Source organism: Arvicanthis niloticus, chromosome 1, assembly GCF_011762505.2.
Source record: "Arvicanthis niloticus isolate mArvNil1 chromosome 1, mArvNil1.pat.X, whole genome shotgun sequence".
In the NCBI taxonomy this organism is placed as follows: Eukaryota; Metazoa; Chordata; class Mammalia; order Rodentia; family Muridae; genus Arvicanthis; species Arvicanthis niloticus.
This window is the reverse complement of record NC_047658.1, coordinates 70,255,900-70,278,443: the sequence shown is the minus strand read 5'-3', so window position 1 is coordinate 70,278,443 and position 22,544 is coordinate 70,255,900. Positions and strand designations below refer to the sequence as shown.

At 52.6% G+C, this 22,544-nt stretch overlaps 1 protein-coding gene across 2 annotated transcripts; it reads left to right on the top strand.

The window, feature by feature from the left end:
• The first annotated feature begins 1,804 nt into the window (after positions 1 to 1,804).
• On the top strand, positions 1,805 to 18,965 carry Relt (RELT TNF receptor). 2 transcript variants are annotated; one of them, XM_034499818.2, is made up of 11 exons: positions 1,805 to 1,931; positions 11,860 to 11,929; positions 13,282 to 13,356; positions 13,477 to 13,643; positions 13,843 to 13,922; positions 14,715 to 14,972; positions 16,163 to 16,243; positions 16,540 to 16,621; positions 16,770 to 17,024; positions 17,453 to 17,651; positions 17,817 to 18,965. In XM_034499818.2, the coding sequence occupies exons 2-11, from the start codon at positions 11,864 to 11,866 to the stop codon at positions 17,862 to 17,864; spliced, it is 1,311 nt and encodes a 436-aa protein (XP_034355709.1). In that variant the 5' UTR covers positions 1,805 to 1,931; positions 11,860 to 11,863; the 3' UTR covers positions 17,865 to 18,965. The 2 variants fall into 2 exon arrangements, with proteins under 2 accessions (XP_034355709.1, XP_076794944.1); XM_076938829.1 differs by lacking the exon at positions 1,805 to 1,931 and adding an exon at positions 1,938 to 2,112.
• Positions 18,966 to 22,544: the final 3,579 nt, after the last annotated feature.

The following is a 22,544-nucleotide window of genomic DNA, read 5'->3' as shown; positions in this document are numbered from 1 at the left end:
CTGTGCACTCGGCTTTCAAGTGGTGCCCAGATATACATGCTCACAAAAAGCTATACACATAAAATATAATAAAAAATTAAAACAAAATAAAATTGAAAATGGGCATAGCAGAGCACACTTTACAGCCTGCAGGAGGCAGAGGCAGGCAGGGCTCTGTGAGTTTGAGGCCAACTCAGTCTACATACATAGCTATGGCTGAATAGAGGGGCTGTGTCTCAAAAAAAAGAAAGAAAAAACATTTGAAAGTAGAGAACATTCAGGCAACTCTGAGAACTTCACTGTTCCCAGTGGGTCTCCTCCATGAACTGTGGTGTGGGGATGTAGACCCCTCCCCAGATTTGGGGGAGCACAATTGACATTGAATTATTGGGGTCTTTTTTTTTCCCAGAACAGGGTATCTATCATTTTGTATCCTTGGCTGGCTTGCAATTCACTATGTAGACAGGCGAGCACAGAACTCACAGGGATCTGGTTGTCTCTGCCTCCAGAGCTCTGGGATTATAAGCACATGTCACTAGGCCTGCTGGGCTCATGATTTTGATACCAGTAACCTGTAACTTTTTCTGCCCTGTCCCCAAAACCTGGGCTCAGCCCAGGGAAATGGAAACTCTTCCCCTCCCTCTCTTCTTTCAGGTGTCCAGTTCTTCTCCTGGAATTTCCCAGACTCTGGGGACTTGACCTTTCCTTTCTGTGGCTCAGATTCTATGACTTAATTTGTTTATCGTCCCACCCAGCCCATCTATTCTCAACAGACTTATTTACCTTCCTCAACCTCTTTCATGAGCTGTGATTATCCTGATTCCAGCCAGGCCTCTGTCTCCAACTCTGGGTTCCTCTTTGCTGTCGGAGTTTCTTCTCAGCTCTGCTCTCCTGGCCACCTTAGATCCCTTGAATGATGGGGGGGGGGGGGGCAGGGATGAAGAGGAGGCTGTGGGAGCTGAGTTGCTACTTCTATTACCGACACACCATACCACACATGGGCACAATTTACAGAGGCAAGAATGCAATGGTTAGTGCCCTGGCTTCCACAACGATGTCTCATAGTGTTGGGCATTCTTTGTTGTTACTTTTGTGTTTGCTTGCTTGTGAAATAAGGTCTCCATATGTAGCCCAGGCTGGCTTGGAACTCAGGAGCTTCCTGCCCCAGCCTCCCAAGTCTTGGCCTCCTGGCCTCTTACTTCTGTCCTCCACTAGGCATTGTGATGGCTGGCATTGGTGATAGAAGAGTGGAACAGCTGGTGTTAGTGGAGAGGAGTGTCACCTGTCCTACCTACTTGGGGTAGGGACCAGCTACCTTGGAGGAGGAGGTATTTGGACCAGGTTCCAAAGGAATTCACCAGGTAAGCATTCCTTATAGACTCTCTTATTAACTAGGTGGGGGATTCTAGAAACCAGTCTGGGTCTCATCCAAGACACTGAGGTTGTTCTTATCCGCAACCAGTTCCAAAGTAAGAAAATTCCCAGGAAGTGGCAGATGTGGCCCTAGTTACGCAGGCAATGGTGACAGGATCTGAGCAGCACTCACGTCTCAAGCACCTTTTCGCTGCATCACACAAGCCCAGATTTCTTGGTTTGGAGCACACACACACCCGCCCCTCCCCGCCGCGCCCCAAGGGACGCATTGGAAGAGCATCCTAGCCCTGCAGTTCCTAGGACGCTCGAGAGGTGGCGATGCGGAGCAGCGTGGCCTGGCGGGAGAATCCTGAGCCCTTGGCCGGCTGAGGGGCGCGGGGTTAGGGGCCGCAAGTCGGAGCTCTGACGTCGGGGGCGGGGCCAGAGGCCGTGACACGGGGGGCGGGGCCGCGCAGCTTCCCGGCTGGGTCGGCGATTCATTCAAAAGGCGCGCAGGCTGCGCGGCCGGCCCGGAGCGCTCGCCTAGCGGGGCCCGGGCGCCGCGTCGGACGCGGAGCGAAGCTGGTGCTGCCGGCCAGGTAAGGAGGGCGCGCGCGGCCCGCGGCCCCGCTCCGCTGCTCTGAGGAAGTTCTCCCGCGCGGCGGATGCGTCAGCTCCACTCTCCTGCCCCGTCCTGTCCCATCCTGGCGCTGTCTACGCGTCCCGGAGCCCCCGGCTGCGCGTCCTCCCGGCACCGCGCGCGGCGCAGTCTGCCAGAAGGTGCGCGAGGGGAAGCAGCGGAACTTGGCGTGCTAGGGGTCGGTGGAGCCCGGGAAACTTGGACTGACACCAAGGCCGGCTGCGGGACGGGACGGCGGCGCCTCGGTGCGGCTGCAGCGCGGGGCGGCCGGGAAGGGGGGGTGTTCTGAACGGTGTCAGCCCGTGACTGTGGGTGACACGGCGCATGAGGCGGCCTGGCCCAGGCGAATGTGTGGCTGGGACACTGGGCGGTGACGCCGAGCCTAGCGGGCGACACAGAGGGGCTCTGTGTGTGTGAGACAGGCAGAGTGTGTGTGATTGTGTATGTGAGAGACCCCAGGTCACTGGGGGCACTGTGTGTGGCCTGTAGTGTGACCCGGGCTAGTTGTGAGTATAAGGTGGAAGAGCGGAACCCTACATAACTTAAGCAAGCCCTGAATCACGGGGTCACAGTGTGCTTGTGGGACCACCAGGGAGAGAGAGAGAGAGACAGAGACAGAGACAGAGACAGACAGAGAGACAGAGAGAGACAGAGACAGAGAGAGACTGTCTGCCTACTTAGGACAGAGTAAGGCGACAAGGAGAAACCTGACACCTTCCAGCATTTGAGGGGCACGGAAGATCGGAAGTCTAGGGAGTAAAGATCTCTCATCTCTCTCCAAGATAACCTTAGGAGTTCAGTTTGTTTGCACCCAGACATGGCCTAGAGGAAGCCAAAGCTGGGTGGGCTAGCAACTCGGGCACAGAGACCTGTGAGTCTCCACTCCACACTCATACACAGACACTGAAGTCCCCAACATCTAGCAAGGCGCACTGTGTATTCTGTTGTTATCAGCGTCTACCCCCGCTGAGCCTCAGTCTCCCAGTCTGCAGAGGTGTGAATAGCCTGTGAATCATCACTTTGGGATCCTCTATTGTTTTTGGGTCAGTCTTCTCCATTCTCCTCTCCCCTCCAGACAGCAAGACTGCAGTGGGGGTGGGGGCAGGCTTCTGCTTGTGACACAGTGGAGTGGTCCAAGGCTCCCATGTGCTGGTGAACAGTTGGAAACAGTCTTGCCCACAGCTGGTCAGAAAGATGTCAGGCTCCCACTCAAAAGCCACCTGGTCCTTTAGATACTGACACCTCAATCCAAAGACACTTCTCTACTCGGGTCTCTTTTCTTCAGCCCCCTGATTGGAGAGAGAGGGAATATTTGTTCTCTAGCAATAAATGGTCTGGTCTGATCTGGTCTTGCAGTTTTTGCCTGATCTCTTTGAAAAAGACCATTCTGGGGCTCTTGCTCCCAAATCGGGTCAGTGCAGTTCATGCAGAATGCGTGGCATCTGGGCTCCGTAGTTCCAGAGGTGGCAGTAACAATGGGTACCACATCTGATATAAGTAGTATGTGGAGGTTCTGCTTTCTGTGACCCTCTGGAAATGGGTTTGACACTTGGAGGAGACAGTGACAGGCTCTACTTTAAACACTTCATAATGTGCTGTTTTATTGAATCCTTACAGTGGTTCTAAAATGTGGTGACTATTATAAAGAGTAACTGAGGCCCAGAGAACCACAGTGGCTTGTCCAAGGTCACATAGAGTCAGGACAGTGCTGGGACTGGAATTCAAGCCTTCTGACTCTGAGGTGCTTGGAGAGGATCACCACTTTCCTGGTAACTGCTCATGTCGGAACTGAGCTCCCATCTGCCAGACTTGGGCTGGCAGGCCTGGCACAGGTGCACGGTTATAAGTTTGTAGTGAGATTCGTATGCACACCTGGCTAGCAAATTGCAAGTGGGCATTTTAGTCTTCTTGTTTCTTTTCCCCCTCTGAGACAGAGATCACCAGAAAGACCTAGCTCCTGCCTTTTAGAGCCTGCAGCTGGCCTTGGAAACATGTAACCTGCCTCTGAAGTATCTGGAGTTAGCAGCATAGCCTGGGGGGTAGCAAGGATAGTACCCTTCATCATACTTAAAATGTCCCCAACCCCCTATCTTTGACCCTTTCATTTGCTGTGGTAGGGAGCAAATGGCGTGACCTTGTGCTTACACCCTACTCAGTCTGGGTCTCTGTCTCCCCATTCTTCCCAGACACCCTTTCTAATTCTGATCGTTGCTGATGCCTGGTCTAGAGCTGGGGCTGGGGATCAGGGTGTCCCTCAGTTCTCCCTGGAATGACTGGAGCTGTGTGCTTTGGGGGCTGATGAAAATAGCTGTCTTGGTCTCCAGGGGCTGAGCCCAAGTTATTTCCATCCCCAGCATAGAGGTAGAAATAGCTCACAGCCAAGAGAAGGAGAGAGGGGAGAAGGGCTAACTAAGGGTTAACCTTCCCTCTGGCCCAGCCTCTGTGGAGCCCCCCAGCTCTACTGTGTGCCCCGCCCAAGTCAAATCATTCTGGGAACTTGGGCCTCTGGGGATGACAGTGGGGCCAAGCTGGGTTTCTGTTTGGTGTGGTAGTTGCTAGAGGGAGGTGCCTATGTCTGCCATTGGTAGGAAGCATAGAGGGACCCACCTTACAGAGCCAGGAGCTCAGCCCCTCCATACACAGGGAGAGACTGAGGCTTCAGGAATGGCAGGGCACAGAGCCCCTAGTGTTGCCGGTGTAGCTCTCCTGTCCACTTTCCATCCTGCCACTTGACCCCTGGACACTTGGGCAGCAAGGGCAGCAGGTCCTGTCACAGCTTTTCAAACTTCTGCTCCAGCTTTGGTTCTCTCTGTGTGTCCAGTGATTTTTTTTTTCTTTTTTAAGTTTTGCTTTTTCAGTACTATGGTTGAACCCAGAGTCTTGCCCATGCTAAGCTGATAGGTAGACAGCATTGCATCCCTGCTGTGTGCTCAGCCCCTAAGGCTATCAGATCTTTGGCCCTGTCCTCCAGAGAGTCCTCAGTCCTTGTAGACATAGACAAGGAAACCAGGAATCAGAGGAGAAAGCATTTTTGAGACCCTAGTGCCACTGGGATCCACAACAAGGTCTATGGCTTTGAAGTTCAGACTTCTTTCCTGGGCGACCCTGGGAAAGACAGCAAGCACTCTATAAATAAACTCCCATGTGTGCCTGGGTGGTTAGCACAGATGGAGGGGGATGGAGGGGTCTTGTGTGGCCACTTAGCGGCAGGGTCCAAATGTGAGTTTGGGAGAAGGGACAAAACTTGGCCCTATGCATATTCAACTGTGAGAGGGAACTCGGCCTATAGGCCCTGTGCTCTGCCTCCTTGCTGCTCCCTCAGGCAGCCTCCTCACTACTGAGAAGGGACAAAGGAGACGAGAACCAATGGCTCAGTGGGTCCTCAATAGGGAAACTTCCTGAAGGCCAGGTGGGGGCTGGGCCCAGGCCTACTTGTAAAGAGTTGCTGTTAGCCTGTGGATTCTGGATCTTTCCCCACACCATGAGGTCAGCCGAGTGGGCACAATTGCCCCAAGTTATGGGCTACATGTGAACTGTTGAACTTATCTGCCCAGTCCTCTACTTTCCTGACTCTGTGGTCTCAGCTGGTGTGGAAGCCAGCACACAACCCGCATTCACTCACGCTGCTGAGACTTACTTTGGGTTCCTCACAGTGTGCTTTCGGCACCCAAGCACCTGGGTGGCCTTGACTGGACACTGTTTTGAGCCTGGTGAGGCTGTGCTGTGAGAACATGCTTCGTGGCCACCATTGCTTAGGTGAGATCCCAAATATTTACATCCTGTGAGCCCCTGAATCACAAGAGAGGTTCTGTTCAAGGTCACAGATCTACTTGGTGACAGAGCCAGAGCTTTAGCCTAGGTGGGCTGTTCCAGAGCCTGGCCCTGCCCTAGCTGGCCCAGTAGTCAACACATATGCCCACCCAGACCTTGGCACCATTCCTCTGGGTAGAACTCGATCCCCAAACCTAAGGCATTGGAGAGTGAACAGGAGTTCTGTGGTTTCTCCTCAGTCTCTCCCTAAATTTGTGCTCCAGTCAACCAAGTTGGGGTGGTGGGGTCAGGACTTACGCTAAGCAGTCTCTGGCCCATCCTGGCTCATCGTCAGGTCACTGCAAGGTGGAGGTGTGTGGTCGGGACTGTAGCCAGGCTGACTTCTGGGAGTGGGGAGCAACAAGAATGAGGGATGTAGTGAGTGTTTTCCAGCACCTTCTGGGCACTTGCTGTCTGTCTTAGGGCCAAAGGAGGTAGTCCAGGTATGGTCATGGTTCTTAAAGGTTGGTGGGGGTTAAAGCAAGCCCTTGAAAGCAGTGGAGGTGTGGGTGACATGGGCAAGAGCTGACTGTTGCTTGTTTCCTCTCCAGGGCTGGTAAGCAGTGTTAACCTTTCAGACCTGTTTTGTTTGAAACAATTATTACATATGTTTGTTTATTCTGTACTGACCGGGTGGTGGTGTGTAAGTCAGGATAACCTGCCGCAATCAGTTTTTCCCTTCCACCTTGTGGATTCTGGGAATTGAACCCAGGCCATTCAGTGTTGGTGGCAAGTGCATTAATCCATTGGGTTGTCTTACTGGCCCTAGACCAAGTTCTTACAGGTTACTCAACTATCTCAGCCTCCTTTGTGCAAGTACGGATCATGGAAGCCTGTGTTGAGAGAGCCAGTGGGACTCAGCCTGGAGAGGAGATGGGATATGTGAAAGGGTCCTTGGGGAGCTGCAGGCCTGTCCCAGGGGTGACTGCCTAGTCTCAGACTCTCTATCTCCAGACTTGTCCTAGGCAGGAGGGGGAAGATTGCATTCATTTCATACTCAGACTAGAAGAGCTGAGAGGGCCTGATTTGGCTGCCTCAGCCCTTTTCTTAGCCTTAACGAGCTAATTAGCCCTTTTCAGCCCCTCCTGCCCCCCTACCTCCAGAGCTGCCCAAATGTGGGCCCAGTGGCAGCCAGGAGGTCTGGGGAACAGAACCATGCCCAGTTCTTGCTGCTTGGAAGTGTGAATGGCATAGGACACTGAGGGGCCACACTGGAGAACACTCTAGTGAGTGACCTACGTAGTCATGGCTGCCCAGAACTGGGAAGAAAGCAGGGAGTAGGGATGCCATTCTTTCTACATGGCCTCTAGACAGCTTTTGTTTAACTCTGGGCCTTCAGCCTCAACAGCAGCCCTGGAAGCTGTTCTTCCTGCCTCTGGGAATTCCCAGATTTTCTGTCTTCTTGCTTCCTATAGTTTCCTGTGCTTTTCTGTATGATCTGGTACAAATTAGCACACTCTACAAATAAGCATGGTGCAGGCAGTTCTCAGAAGCCCCGAGGCTGCCAGGTGGGGAACACACCTCTTCTGGGCCTTGCCTAGGCCTTTCTAGTAAACCTTCAGTGGAGCCACACAACTACACTTGCCTTCCTGCTACCAGATTGGCAAGCACTCTTGAAAGGGCCTGCCTGCAGAGTCAGAACTGGGCTGCAGAGTCGGAAAGGCAGAGATGAGGCAGTTCTGGCCTCCATCCCTGCCTTAGTACTTACAGGTTGTGGGACCCCCACAGGTGACTTCCCTCGGCCTGTTTACTCAGGTCTGAAAAGGAATATTCACTTCTGTGGGAATTGAGGTGAGCCAGGGTGAGGGATAGTCCTCAGTTGAGGTCAGCCCCCTTCTGTTAGGGAAGCTGGCAGTGCTTAGCAGCCTTGACTGGTGCCCAGTGTGGGCACTGCCCTACTTCAGCCCCAGTTGCCAGGGAACCAGTGGGTCCTTTACTAACCTGGATTTCTCTATTGATGTTGTCTTTGTTGCTGCCTGGTGCAGCCACTGCTGAGGAAGGCCTGTGTCCAGCTGTGTTTCCAGGCAACCCTTGCCTCTAGAGGCTGCAGAGAAGGCCACAGGCTGGAAAGCAGAATCTGCTTTCTTACCTGCCCCTACCCCAGGTGGGCCCTGATCCCACCTCCTCCCTCAGTGCCCTCACTTGGCTGGCAGCCTAGCTCACCTGCCTGCATAGAGGCAAATCACTCAGTGTTTTGCTTCCTCTGCTTAATTCTTGAGGGTTCCCATAGGCTCTGGGGAAGTACAAGCTCAGCATGACCTGGACTCCGCTTGCCAGTCTCCCCAGACTCGTCTCCTACACCTCCCAGCCATACCTTACTAATCACTGATACTAAATACAAAAGAGAATGCCCCTGTGCTGCGTACTTGCTGGTCAGACGTGTGTACTTCCTTTTTAAACATTTACACATGGGGAAACTGAGTCATGGTGAAGTGTAGTGTGTACTTCTGAGAGGTTACTTTGTGCTGGACCTATGCTGAGAGCTGGATGCCAATCCTCTTATGCTCACATAAGGCCTTTGCACCAACTCCACAGCCTCACAGTGAAGAACAGAGGAGGGCAGGCTTGTGGTCAGTGATGTTTCCGCAGGTTCTGAAGCAGAGGGCTTCAGAACCAAATTAAGAGCAGCCCTGCCTCTGGACTCCTTTAGCAGAGTGTGTTCTCTCTGGCCCTCCTCCTCTGGCATAACTAGTCTGGTCTACTGAAGACATCTCTTCTGCTTCTCACCTCCAGTACAGCACACACCCAGTGCAGCACTGAGCATGAAGGACAGCTTGTGGTGAGAAAGAGGCTGGGCAAATGGCACCATAGCTGGGGGTGGGGGGGTAGTGGTTGGGGGAGCCTCCAGGAGGAAGTGACTTTGAACTACACTCTGGAGGAAGAGTAGGTGTTGGCTGAAAGTGGTAGGAGGGGTTTCAGGGCAGAGGAAACAGCAGGTAACTCATCTCTGTGACTTGAAAGAAGCTTCAAGGAGCCGAGAAAGAAACAAGGTGGTTGGCGTATATGTGCGTATTTGTGTAAGGTTTTCAGAGGTACATTGGGAAGCCATTCTGGGGGTGGGAGCTGGCTCAGGGCATTACCCACATCTGTCAGGACACCTAGGCTGCAAGTAATGTTATCCAGAGGTCAGAAGAAGAGGACAGAGGCCTTGGGAGATCTCTGGGAGTGTGCTTGAGGGGCCTTGGCTGAGGCCAGGGGTAAACCCACAGATTCGGTTCTAGGAAAGAGGAAGCAGCCTGAGGCCTGGGCAGTACAGCTTCCTCTTTCTGTGAGGCCTCTAGGACTCCTCCTCCCTTCCACTGGCAGCTTCTATGGCAGCTTGGATCCCTGTTGCAGCTTTGCTAGTTGGCTTGTACTCAAGGAATTTCTGTTCTAATTGTTTGGGCACTTTTCTAGAGGGCTAGGTTTTAAAAAGCCCCTCCTTTCCCCAGCCTCTGAGCCCATTTGGTAGAGGCATCAAGTGCCATGCCTGTGTTAGGTGCTGGGCTTTATGGTGAATAAAGCAGACATCCCTGCCCTGACTGCTGTCTGGTTGGGGGACACGCTGTGAACAAGCAAGCCAACAAATACTTAATTACCACCCCATAGGGATATGGGGAGGAAATCCCGTGACCCACTTGAAGCCCATTACCTGGATTAAGCTTCATGACAGGCTTCTGCACAGGAGATAAACAACCCATCCCGTGGATGAGGAAACTGAGGCTAGGGAAGCTGGGGGCTCAAGTGTCCCAGGGAATTAGTGGCTTTGAGGATGCTCAGGGGTAGGAGACTTGGAGGAGTGGCCTTTGAGCTAATTTCCTTTTCTGCAAGAACCCCGCCTCTTCAACTCTATGTGGCTGGGGTGCCCCTCCTCCCTCAGGTACCCTGGAGCTGGAAGGGCTTTGTGGGCATTACCATTTCTGGCACCTGTCCTCCAGGAGGTGTTAGGCTTTGGGGTATCACTGAGTGTTCGGCCTTCTAGACAGGAGAAGTATGGGGAAGGGCTCTACTGACCCCTCCTGACCCATGGGTTTCCATGGGTTTCCAGGGCAGTGTTTTGGATCCTAGAGGACTAGGAGGCAGAGGCTGAAGCAGCAGGTGTGCACACGTGTGCATGTGCCTGAGCAGGCAGAAGGGGGCTGGGGGTAGGGGTTCCGTCTGGTTAGAGAGGGGGCATGCAGCCAGACTGCAGTAAGTGCCAGTTTGTGGTAATTAGAAGGTGCATAATTAGAAGGCAGGGGGTGCTGGGCGGCGGCTGCCGGTGGATGTGCCTGAGTGGGCCCACTCTGGCTTCAAGACTGGGCCTCTGGACCCTCACTTTCCTCCAGGAAGTCTCCAGATCACTTGGTTTCTGGCCTGTCTGCAGATGAACAGCCACAGCCTCTCCTGTGGCTCAGGTCACCCAGCAGGTGCAGTTAGGGTCTGGGTGGTCTTGGGCCTCTTGCCTCTGGGGTTTTACCTCTTACTTTTCACCCTTTGTCCTAGCCCTCTAAACTGCCTGGGGTATGAAGGGCTGCTGGGGGCTGGGAGCATGGTGTGGGGACAATCTGAAGACTTGGGGTTTGTGGTCAGGTCTGTGGTAGTGAGATCCTTTGATGAACTGGAGGAGCCATAGGAGATGGTCTTGAGGGGACAGAGCCAGGGAGAGTTAAAGGACACTGGTGCAGAACCTGGAAGGCAGTTTTGTGACCGAATTTGAAGAAAGACAGGTCAAGGAACGCACCTGTGGAGTGTTGACTGCCACATGTGGCCTTTACCTACTCTGGAGCCTGGCCTTTCCTGTCTCTGGTTTTCCCCTTAGTTGGCCTGAGGCCCAAGAGGGGCCTGCTGCCAGTGACCTGGAGAGTCCCTGGATGATGTGACGGCAGCTCCTCCCCGTCCCCTGGGTGTAACTCAAACCCCTGGCCCTGTTAAGGTCTTTGTGGGGCCAGGCCCAGGTCAGGTGACAGATTGGTTTCCTCTGCTCCACTCTTGTTTCCAGCTGGGAAGCCTGGCTCCCAGCAGAGAGGGGGCTCTGTGACCTGGAACTTCCTGCAGTAATAAGTCCTCTGTCAGGCTTGGCATCAGACATCCTGTGACCCCCTCATCCAGTGGTGTAGAGGGGGGCTAGGCCTGTGAGCACTCTTAGGTTTCAGAAGTTGCTCATAGCTTGTGTTGAGGCCTGATGAACACCCTATCCTAGCCTATGACCCTGAAGCCAGGTCTCTGGGAAATACACATGAACTTTCTTTTGTCTAATCTGAATCCTTTTTGCCATTTCAGCCTTGTCCACTAGCTAGAGACTTCTCTAGAGGTAATGCTGTCTGGCATCAGAGAGAGTCTCACTCAGCCTGGGGCCAGTGGGATAAGGAGCTGAGCTGGTTCTCTGAAACATCTCAGAGTGGGAACATTGTCCCTTAATGTTTGCCATAGTATCCTCTGTGGACCTTGGTGTTCCTAATTTCCTATTGCAGAGGCATGGCTGGCATATGGGAGTTGCTGGAGAGGCTCCAGCAGGCCGAATGCTAGCTATTGTGACACTCCCAGGTCTGCCATGACACATGGGCAGGTAGAGATGCAAGCACATATGCCCAGGCTTCCCTGGGAGAGGTACAGAGGAGGATCAGGTGACAGAGGGAGCAGGGGTTACAGCCTGTGAGACAGACTTCCAGAAGCACTTCCACATAAAGGCCTTTGAGCTGGGAGTGAAGAAAGGGGGCCCTCCTGTAGCAGAACCTGTAAGAAAGCAGTGTGAGTGGTCTGGGAGCTGTGAGAGGTTGAGGCTAGAGGCAGTAGCCATCTTAACCTCCAGCTCAGACCTTCCCCAGCTTCTCTCCTCTTGGCCCTCTCTGACCGGCAGGGCGCCTGGCTGTATGTGGAAGGAGAAGGAAGCACGCCCTCCTCTGGGAAACCTGAACTAGAGAGCCATCAGCTTCCCTCTACCCTTGGCCTGTAAGGCTGGCCCTAAACATGTCAGTTCTACCTCTGCTCAGACCTGCAGTGCACCATGTGGGGCAAATGCTTGCCTAGAACCCAGGACTTGTGAATGTGGCTAGGAGGGAGACAGCTGCTGCCTGCCTGGTCTGGCTGCTCTCCTGAGCTTCCTTTATCTACCCTAGGTCAATGTCACTCCAGGGCCTGATGATGAAGTGGACCTTGCTGTGCTGGCCCCTGTCTTGCCTCTTTGTGGTAAGTTGGGGGAAAGGCCCAGAGAAGCTAGAATAGTTGGAATCTGAGCATATAGTCAGCACTTTAAGAGGGGAGGATGCAGGTCCCGCTCCAGAGCCTCAGGGGAGCTTAAATGCTTGCCTCCTTCTGGGAAGGCTCTAAGGCTTTCAGACCAGATGAAGCATCTACTAGTACTACCTGACATTCGGTAGTGATGCTGTAGAGACAGACACAAACTCTTTTTCCTCATGACATCCAAACTAGAGAATATAGTTTTCCCAAGCAATTTGTACATGGGCCAGAGGGATTTCCTAGTATTTTTAGGCATGGCTGAGGGCAAGGTGCTTGCCTCCTGCAGGTATGGGACAGGGCTAGGAGGACAGGTAGGGGACCTGGAAACTGAATAGCTCATGTACTGGATGTAGGAGCTGTATTAATTGAAGGAAGCCCCGATTCTGTGGCTGGAGTCAGAGCACCTACAGACTTGTAGCCTCAGGCAGCACCTTGAGGTCTGATTTGTGGTGGTCTTTCTGCTGTAATTCTGGAAGCTTAGGGAGAACAAGCCGAGGTTTCCAGGAGGTGGCCTGCAGCCTTAGCAGGTGCTGGGAGCCAGGCTGACATTCTATCTTCAGAATAACTGGCCCTGGAGCCTTCTAGCCCGAGTAGCTGGGGCCAAGTTGGAGGACAGGCTCTTCCCACAGCAGGAGTCAGGGCAGGAAGTCCATTTGGTTGAGTGGGAAGCAAAGGGAAGTCATCAGAGAGGGGCCAGTAATCCTCACGTAGAAGAGCGTTCCTGTGGAACACGGCTTGCCCTGTTTAGGTGCAAGGTATGAATGGGTGGCCTTGGCACAAGGGGGAGGTCACAGAGAAGGATGTGGTCTCAGACTCAGCTCTGGGCCCAGAATAGTAAGTAAGCACCAGCTGCAGACTTGGCTCTAGGCATGATAAACAGAGGGTAGTTAATGACATGCCCAGCTTAGGGGTGAGGGGAGGCGTGCAGCAGGAAGGGAGACAGTCTCAGAGGAATTCGGAAGCATTTCCTCCTCATCTGTCTGGGGTGAGGAGGTGTAACTCATCTGAAAGGGCTGTAATTCAGAGGCTCAAGGGCTTGAGGTCCTGATCCTGTCTGGGGCTTTCCAGTATTTTCCAGAAGCAGATATAATTCTCTTTTTACCTAGACACTGGCAGTGCCACAGAACTGGCTGAGGCAGGCCCTGAGAGTACCCCTGAAGCCTACGTAGGGAGCCTGTGTAGTCTGTGATTCATGCTCTGTTCAGGAAGAAGGTAGTGAGCAGATGACCCTGCAGGCCCCATGTTTTAACAGTGTCTTCCTCTGTCACCATGTCCTCTGTGCTCCACCTGCATTCTTCCAGCTGCTGCCCTGGCCCCTGGCCACTTCAACACCACTAACTCCTTGGCTGTGTCCACCTGGCAAGGAGCCTGACCTGGTGAGCCATGTGCCGTCCTGCCCCAGGATGATTCCTGAGGGCAGAGGGGAGGCCTCGACCTGGATGCTTAGGGGCTTCTGGCCTGGCTTCAGGTCTTGTAATCTTCTTCCTCTCCCACAGGATCCAGGGCAGGGCACATTATGCAGAACTTGCCCCCTAGGCACCTTTTCGGCCTCATGGGACTCCTATCCATGCCAGCCTCATCACCGCTGCAGCCTTCAAAAGAGGTTGGAGGCCCAGGCTGGCACAGCAACCCAGGATACAAAGTGTGGAGACTGCCAGCATGGGTGAGCACAGGGTGAACGTGCTGCTGGGCTCTCGTCCCACTGTTCCCTGAGTGGGCCTCTCTTCTCATCGGTGACATGGACTTGGGGGGTGGGGTGGGGGAAGGTGGGAACATTGAGGGCACTTGGCAGGAAGGAATCCAATTTTTCCTAAGGACATGTTTTTACTTCTGGACCTCAGTGACATCTTCCCTCCCTGCAGGTGGTTTGGGCCACAGGGAGTTCCTCACATTCCGTGTCAGCCATGTTCCAAGGCCCCTCCAAGTACTGGTGGCTGTGATGGTGAGTGGTGGGTGGTGGGCTAGAAAAGGGGGTCACTGAACCTGAGCCTAGGAGTCCCTGCAGCATCCATGTAGGAAAGTAGGGTCCTCTTCCAGCTTATAGGAGAACAGGCAGCCAGAAATCATCCCCCAATATATGGCCAGCCTCCTTTCTGACTTTTGGGTAGTAGAGACAATCCAGCATCAGGCAGCTACCATTATTAGGATTGGGGGTTCATATCCTGTTTGGTCATATTGTCTATCCTTCTAGAAGAACCGTAAAGATGCATGTGAGCGTGCACACTTGCCTTTACACATATCCATGAACACATACATGTGACCTTTACCACTGAGGCTACTAACTCATGTGCTGTTCTGAGAAGGTGAAACCTGTGTTCCTTTGCCTAGGGGTGTGCCATGTATGTATATCTGTCCACTCCATACACATGTCTGAGGGGCAGATGTAGGCTGAGGCCCAAGGAAGCCTCACTGGATAATTGATAGGGTGGTTAAAGAAGAAGGCATGAGCTGGCCTTTGTCTTCTCAGTGGGGCAGGTCCCCCAGCTTCATGCTCAGATTCTTGAACTTGCTAGGAACCATCCCTGTTCCCAGCCTCCTATCCAGACCTATCCAGGGCTCCCTAGGCAAGGCCAAGGCAGATCGTCAAGGCAAGATCACTGTCTTGTCTGTGGTGAAGCGAGCAGACACAGCAGGTCAGGCAGACAGCCTTTCTGGGGCTGAAAAAGGGCGCTACCAGCCTAGCAACTTCTTTTTGTTTTTCTCTGCTTCCTTGCTTTCATCCTCTGCTATTCAGAGTCAGGGCGGCGAGCCCGGCGTGGTGTTGAAGTGGCAGCAGGTGCCAGTAGCAATGGTGAACTTCGGCAGCCTGGGAATGGCACTCGGGCAGGTGGTCCTGAGGAGACGGCTGCCCAGTATGCAGTGATTGCCATTGTTCCTGTCTTTTGTCTCATGGGGCTTCTGGGCATCCTGGTGTGTAACCTGCTGAAGCGGAAGGGCTACCATTGCACAGCCCAAAAGGAAGTCGGCCCCAGCCCTGGTGGAGGTGGCAGTGGTAAGACCTGGCTGGGTCCAGGTGGGGAGATGAGGGGCTTTGGAGGGAACCTTCCTGGTCTAGGGGTCTGACAGGAGAGAGCTAGTCAGGAAGGCCTCCTGGAGGTGCTCTGCAGCAGCCTTGACAGCAGCAGTGCAGGCCGACATGGGGGATGATAAGGGGCTGAGCTTTGGCAATAGGCAGAGGTAAAACGGCGAGTGGGTCAAGTGGTGCTAAGATTCCTGCGCTGGGTGAGGCCCTGTTCCACTATAGGATTGGGACTCTATAGGGGCCACAACTCTAGTTGTTTGGTTCAAAATGACCTGTGGCCTCTGGTCTGAAGCATGAGAATGCCCAACATCAGGTGGGGCTGGCAGAGCCACTGCTCTGGCAAGCACTACGCAGGGTTCAGCCCCACTGTAGTTTGAGATACAAGTACTGGAACCAGAGGGAGAGGGCCTTGAGCTCATGTCTTCTCTTGCTTACCAATGCCTCAGAGTGTAGAGATCTCGGGCATATATGCACAGCTCAGGGCCGTCAGGAACCTTCTGGCCAAGTCAAGAGTAATACAACATCTCCTATGATCACTGTCCAGGGCCCCCTCCAGCTCCTAACACTGAATCATGGAGTGAGTGGGTAGGAAGGTAGCAAATTTTACCATTTTACCTAGGACTGTGCTTTTGCTTAGCCTAGTGACTTTAACTGCTGGCTGCTGCTTAGGTACACAATTTTGGAAATATGCTTACTGACTTAGGACCCATCATAGCTGCCCATTCTCATACCCTTGAGGTTTAAGACCAAAGCTGTTAAATAGTTTCATGGACAGGGTGGTGTGCAGAGAGGTAATAGGCCTGGAGAGGTGTTGGGATTTCTGAGTGTGGAGAGCTCATAGCTCCCTGGGGCCAAGAAAGGTCCAGTGAGTCCCCGGAGGAGGCTGGCACAGTATCTGGGGATGTGGGTTTCAGATGGTCCTGAGGCCATTGAGCACTTGGAGTTTCTGGGGCAAGATAACAAAGATGACAGCATACGTTTTTGGGTCGAGGTAGCCCACTGGTGATGGACTTAGCTGTCTTGTCACCTGAACGATACAGTAGATTCTACTGCAACTTGGTACAAGGTCTGTGGCGCCCTCTACCAGCAGAGCCTGGTGTAGCTTGGGAGCCTTGAGCCCCATCTTGCCTAGAATCATGGATTCCTTTTCTTTTCTCCAGGGATCAATCCTGCCTATAGGACAGAAGATGCCAATGAGGACACCATTGGAGTCCTGGTACGCCTGATCACAGAGAAGAAAGGTGAAGAGAGGGTCTCTCTGTTTCACCCTATGCCTGGGAGTGGAGGGTCCCCTCCTAGAGCATTAGATAATGCTTGGGGGAAATCCTGCCCAGCTCTACCTCCAAAGCCTCAGTTTGACGGAGACTCTGACCCTGGGTGCTGCATTTTTGCCTTGGATCTTGACTTAAGGGATGGAGGAAGGGCACATAGTTTGGGCCCTGGGACAGGGATGTGGGAGTAGGCAGTGGCTATCTACTGAGGTGGGGTGGTGTGCTCCTTCAGTTTGGAGCTAGGTTCTGACTCCACCTGCCCACAGAGAATGCAGCGGCCCTGGAGGAGCTGTTGAAAGAATATCACAGCAAACAGCTGGTACAGACAAGCCACAGGCCTGTACCCAGGTGAGGGGTGGGGCCCTCAGATAATCAGCTTGCTTTCTGGGGATCTCCTTTTGGGTCTGTTCCCTTTCATGTCACCTTTGTCTTTTTTCTTGACGGGGCATCCTTTTCTGGCTTGCTCCAGTGACCATTTCTGTTCTTCCTCCCACAGGCTGCTCCCGGCCTCCCCCAGCATGCCACACATCTGTCCACATCACCACCACCTCCACACTGTGCAGGGCCTGGCCTCACTCTCTGGCCCCTGCTGCTCCCGTTGTAGCCAGAAGTGGCCAGAGGTGCTGCTGTCTCCTGAGGCAGCAGCTGCCAGCACACCTGCTCCTACCCTTCTGCCTACTGCATCCAGGGCTCCCAAGGCTAGTGCCAAGCCGGGACGTCAGGGCGAGATTACCATCTTGTCTGTGGGCAGGTAAGGTGGGCAGACGTAGCAGAGTTGTGGAATAACTTGATGGCCTGGAGATAGGCAAGTCTGTGGGTTGGCTTAGTACTGACTAGTCTTTCCTGGGCATTTCTGGGTAGTGTAGGTGGCCAAAAAAGTCATCGTTTTCCAGCTGGATATCTCACATGGGGTTTTTGGGTCTCTGAGGCATGCATGGTCTTGGTATTCTCACACCTGGGACTTCTTAGGCCAAGGGTCTGTCTATACCCCTCTAACTAGATGTGGGATTGCTGGCAGCTGGACACAAATAGCTGGGGGGCTAAGAAGGACTCTTGAGTAGCCTAACAGGCTCGACCTGTGTGTGATCTTGGAAATTTCAGGGTGACCTAGTAGGTGCTGCCCTCTCTGGCCTGGAATTTCCCTCTGATGAGGGGTGTTGGCCCCACCTATCCCTTCAGGTTCCGTGTGGCTCGTATTCCTGAGCAGCGGACCAGTTCATTGTTATCTGAGGTGAAGACCATCACGGAGGCTGGGCCTTCAGAGGGTGATCTCCCTGATTCCCCACAGCCTGGTCTTCCCCCTGAGCAGCGGGCACTGCTGGGAAGTGGTGGAAGCCATACTAAGTGGTTGAAGCCCCCAGCAGAGAACAAGGCTGAGGTGAGTGCTGGGGGTTGGTGGGGGATTTTTGTGTTAGTACCTGGGTCAACCCTGACAGAAGAGAGGCCCATGGAGGCAGTATGGGGAGCTCTGGGTAGATGCCACTTTTTTGAAGCCCAAGGTGGTCTCTTGACTCAGCTCTGACCCTTCAATCCTGAACCCCAGGAGAACCGCTATGTGGTCCGGCTAAGTGAAAGCAACCTGGTCATCTGATGGGCTGTCTAGAATTAGACACTCTGCCCTGTCCTGGGAGGTTCTGAAGGCTTCCTGCAGGAGGGAGAGCTGCAGCTGGGACTGAGGACCAAGATGCAAAGGCCTAGCAGACAAAACAGCAAAGGCCAAGTCCTGGAGGTGGGATCGTCCGCCCCCCCTGAGGAGGCAGCCTGCGGCACAGCACGTGAGCAGGAGATCGAGAACCTACCCTATCCCTGCAGCCCCGGTTACTTCCATGCAGGGTGCTGTAACCCTGTGCCTGCCCTGAACACATCATAGGAGCCCTCTGTCCCTTAGGGGTCTGGTTTGGTGGAGGAGTGGTATCTGTACCTGGTCCCTACTTGTGCCTTGGGAACTAGCCACCCTTGCCCATGTCTGGACCCTGGATGTGACTCCCTCTCTTCTGGCAGGCCCTATAAAGGGAACGGGGAACAAAGAGCTCTGTACTGGTGGCAGAGCACCTGAGTTCCAATCCTGGGCTTATCCCTAGGTACTTAGAACTGGTACGTTGGGAGAGGAGAGCTCAGTTCCCAGGACCTCTCCAGCTCTTTGCAGATTCTGGGCTGAGTCCTGTTGGGGGGAGCTTGACTTTGCTACCCTCCCATTAGTAGCTTTATCTGGCCTGTTTTTGCTGCTTCCTGGGCCTTGGCCTTCATGGCTTCCATGGGACTGCCTATTATGGTGATGCCTACAGAAGGGGCTTAATGCATGTGCCTGCCCCTACCCTGCTATTTTTAATGAAACTGAAAAATGACTTGACTTGGACAGAGCTCTCTGGTGCAGAGCCTCAGTCCACCCTGCTGCCCTCAAGCTCTGAAGCTGTGGGAAGAGGAGACCAGCAGGCTAGAGAGTGCCTGTGGCCTGTGGTTTTCCATGCCCCTGTGGTACAGTGTCTGCCTGAATGTTGGGTAGCAGGGGTGACTGCCAATCCAGCCTGTCTTAGTCTCTGCTCTGGCTCAGTGCCTCGTTATTTATGTGGGGCCGTGCAGGCGCGGGGCCCACTGCCCATCCCATTTCTTATTTATTGAAACCTGCTGTTGCCCTGGCCCTACATCTCCAGCCCCACACACTTGAATAATAAAAGGTGGAAAATGTCGTCACAAGGTGCTTCCTTTCCCTGTATCCTCTCTGAAAACTGCTCTCCTCGTGCTTCCAGGGCCCTGCCAGGTGTGGGACACATCGTCCTCCCCCTCGTCAGCACCTTCCTCTGAAACTAGGGAAACAGGCAGAGGTGGCTCCTGTCTCATTCTTACCAAGGTCCCCAGAGGCCAGGTTTCCCAATAGAAATACAGGCTGAGCCATATGTGTGATTGAAAGTGTTCCCATAATCATTCCAAAAAGTTTTCTAAAAAAGGGTAAACTTAATATTTTTAACCCAGTATATCAATATTTTCATTGCAATATAAAATCATTATGAAAATTATGAACGAGCTTTTTTTCTGTTTAGAATCTTATGTACTTTACATGTTTTGACATGAACTAGTATATTTCAAGGGCACAAGAATCATGTGGTGTGTGACCACAGCTCTAGAGGAAGCAGCAGGTACATGGAAGCTCGCAATGTGGGAGGGAATGTGATCCATGAAGTGGGAGCATCATGTGCAAAGGCCAGACCAGCAAGTGGCTGGAGGGTTCCCCACAGCGGTTAGGAAGAGGCCGAGCTTTGTCCTATTTGGCCACAGTGTAAAACACAGAAACACCCAGAACAGGAAGCTGTTATAGCTGTCTGGGTAACAAGTGACAGAGAAACAGAAGGACCTAAGAGATTCCTAGGGAAGACCTGCTGGAACTCCTTATGGGATGTGAGGTAGGGAAAATCTTACACTCATATGGGCATTTAGACTGGGCAGAGAGGATCCATGTTTTAGAAAAAAAGGCTTTAGGGCAGATCCCAGGGCCTGGCAGTAAGAAAGCCATCAGGGTCCTGGTGGCTGAGAATGGATGTAGAATTTGGGGAAAGTTGGCTGAGAGGCCAGGAAGGCTGTCATGCCCTAGGGGATGGACAGGGTCTTGGTGAATTTCCTAAGGGACATGTTGAGAGCTGAACCAATACCAGGTAAATCAGGAGACACCATCCCATACTAAAGTTGCCGTGGCCGGTGGGACCTTAAGTTAGGGTTTTGTCCGTGTGTGGTATAATGTTTAATATGGGAGGGAGTGACACATGCAAACACTACTGGAGGTGTAAAACCCTAGCCTGGAAGAAGAGGGGTAGAGGTGGCTTCACTGAGGACAGAAGTTTTCAGGGCAGAAACCAAGGTAGGTGGCTAGCCTAGCAATGGCAAGAAAGGAAGGAAGACATAAAAGCCCACCTATCCCTGCTTCTCCCCACATCCTTTGGGTACAAGATACTCTGGGGCTTTTGTGAACAGGGAGTAGACAGGGTCTCCTGTGTATCCAAGGAAATGACCCTATGGCTGCAGGGTGCAGTGCACTTGGCATCCGTTTACTTTATGTATCTCAGGGTTTGGGCTACTCTAATTTGCCTATCCCTTTAGCCAGCCAACTCATGGACCCCACTTACTTCTTAGGATTTGGATAACAGCCACTTGGGTGGCATGTGAAGATAAGAGTGCGTCCTGGAGAATGAAGCAGGAGGTGGGACCCCAGCCATTCTCTGGGAAGGCTAGATTAGAGACGCATTCAGATACCAGTCAGGGTGGAGACACCATGTTCAGGCTTCTAGGCTGGCTAGGAAACCTCTATCACTATAAGCACTTCTCTAGCCTGCTCCTGCCTGCTGAAAGAATGGCTTGCTTCATTTGCTTCTTGTGTCATCAACCTCTCAACATCAAGGCAGAGATATGATGCAGATGTGTGACATTTTCAGTCTCCACAGCCCCACCTCTCCTTGGAAACTTTCCTACAAATCCCTGCAGCTCGTGGGTGGCGGTGGGAGTTGGAGGGAAGAACAAGTAGGGTCTGATCACTAGCTCTCTGCCCACTTCTAGAAAATAGCCCTGCGGTTGTGACATGGAAATGAGCCTAAGATGTTCTATCCTGTCTCAGATAAGGCATCCTCTCCTCCCTTAACCAGGTCCACAATGGATCATGGTCAGAACAAAAGGCTGGGAGGATGTCAGGAGGGCAAGTGAGGCTTGGTGTACCAATTTCCACTGTAGCATGGGTCAAAGTAGCACTGGTCCACAGGTGGCCTCTGGTTATCCCTGCCCATGGAGGGTCTTACTGATCTTGCAGCATTAGGGATGGAACCCAAGCTATGCAAGCCTGGTGTCTCTGTGTTGCACCCCCATCCTTGGGAAGTCTTAAAACATTATTGAACCTAATACAACTGAGTTGACTAAACACAAGGGTACATACCTAGCTCCAACTTCTGGAGCGATCACTTCTGGCCACGTTCATTACAGTTGAGCATGCTGAGCCTTTGGCCTATTAGCTGTGGAACATGAACTGTGAGGGCCAGGCCCTGGGAAAGAAAAGTGGTTAGATGTCCAAGAAGTGTGTGGTGGTTTGAAAAAGAATTATCCCCATAAGGCTCATTTATTTGAATGCTTAGTCCCCAGTTGGTGCAACTGTTTGAGAAGGATCAGGAGGTATGGCCTTGTTTAGGGGGCAGGCTTTGAGGTTTCAAAAGCCTATGCCTCACAGGGCATGGTAGTGCACAGCTTTAATGTTAGTATTCAGGAGGCAGAGGCAGAGGGATCTCTGAGTTTCAGGCCAGCCTGGTCCACAAAGGAAGTTCCAGGGCAGCCAGGGCTATACAGAGAAACCTTGTCTTGAAAAGCAAAAAGAAAACAAAATCCAAAACAACAAAACCAAAAAACAAAATGCCATTTCCAGGCAGCTCCCATGTGCATATTCTCAGTGGTATGCTTTAAACCCCAATAAACTCTTCTATAAGTTGCCTTAGTTATTATGGTGTCTTCACAATAGAAAAGTAACTGAGACAAAGCCTGAGCAGTAATGGCAGTAGCATCACCCTGAAGGGACAGGAAACAGTGTACAGTAGAGAAAGGAAAAAAAAAAAAAAGTCCATAATGGCAGGCTTGTATGAGGCCCTGTGGATCTGTCATAACTGCTGTAATAAGCCACCAAGCTTCCCTTGGTTTCCTACCTGACACTCCCTCACTGCTCTGAGGAGAGGAGGAGATCCTGTCTTCTAAGAAACCAGCTCCTCCTAGATGGGCCTGCATGCTAGAACCAGAGTGCGGATGAATACCAACTTCACCTAGGCCAAGGCCCTTCCCTCCTCAACTGCCCTCCCACGTGGGACATTGCTTGTTTTCTTTTTTGAGACACATGCGCTCCTATATAAATGTGTATGTGTGTATGGATTTTATGTGTATGAATGGTGCTCCCAAAGACCAGGAGACAGCATGGGATCCCCTGAGTTATGGACTGTTGTGAAGCACTATGGGTCCTGGGACTCCAACCCTGGCCCTTTGTGAGAGCAGCCTGTGCTCTAACCATTGGGTATATCCTCAGCCTTCGAGACACAAGCTTTTGAGTTGCAATCCTACCACAAGCTTTTGAGTTGCAATCCTACCCGAGCCTCTAAAGTACCGGGATTCCAGGTGTGTACTTAGAACAGGTAAAAAAAGAAGCTTAGAATTCCCCGAGGAAGGAGAAGCGCAGGGACTCACTGGCTGGAGGAGGTCTGTGTCTCCCTCACCCAAGAATCACGTTTTGGTTTTTGTTGGGTTTTTTTTTTTTTTGGAA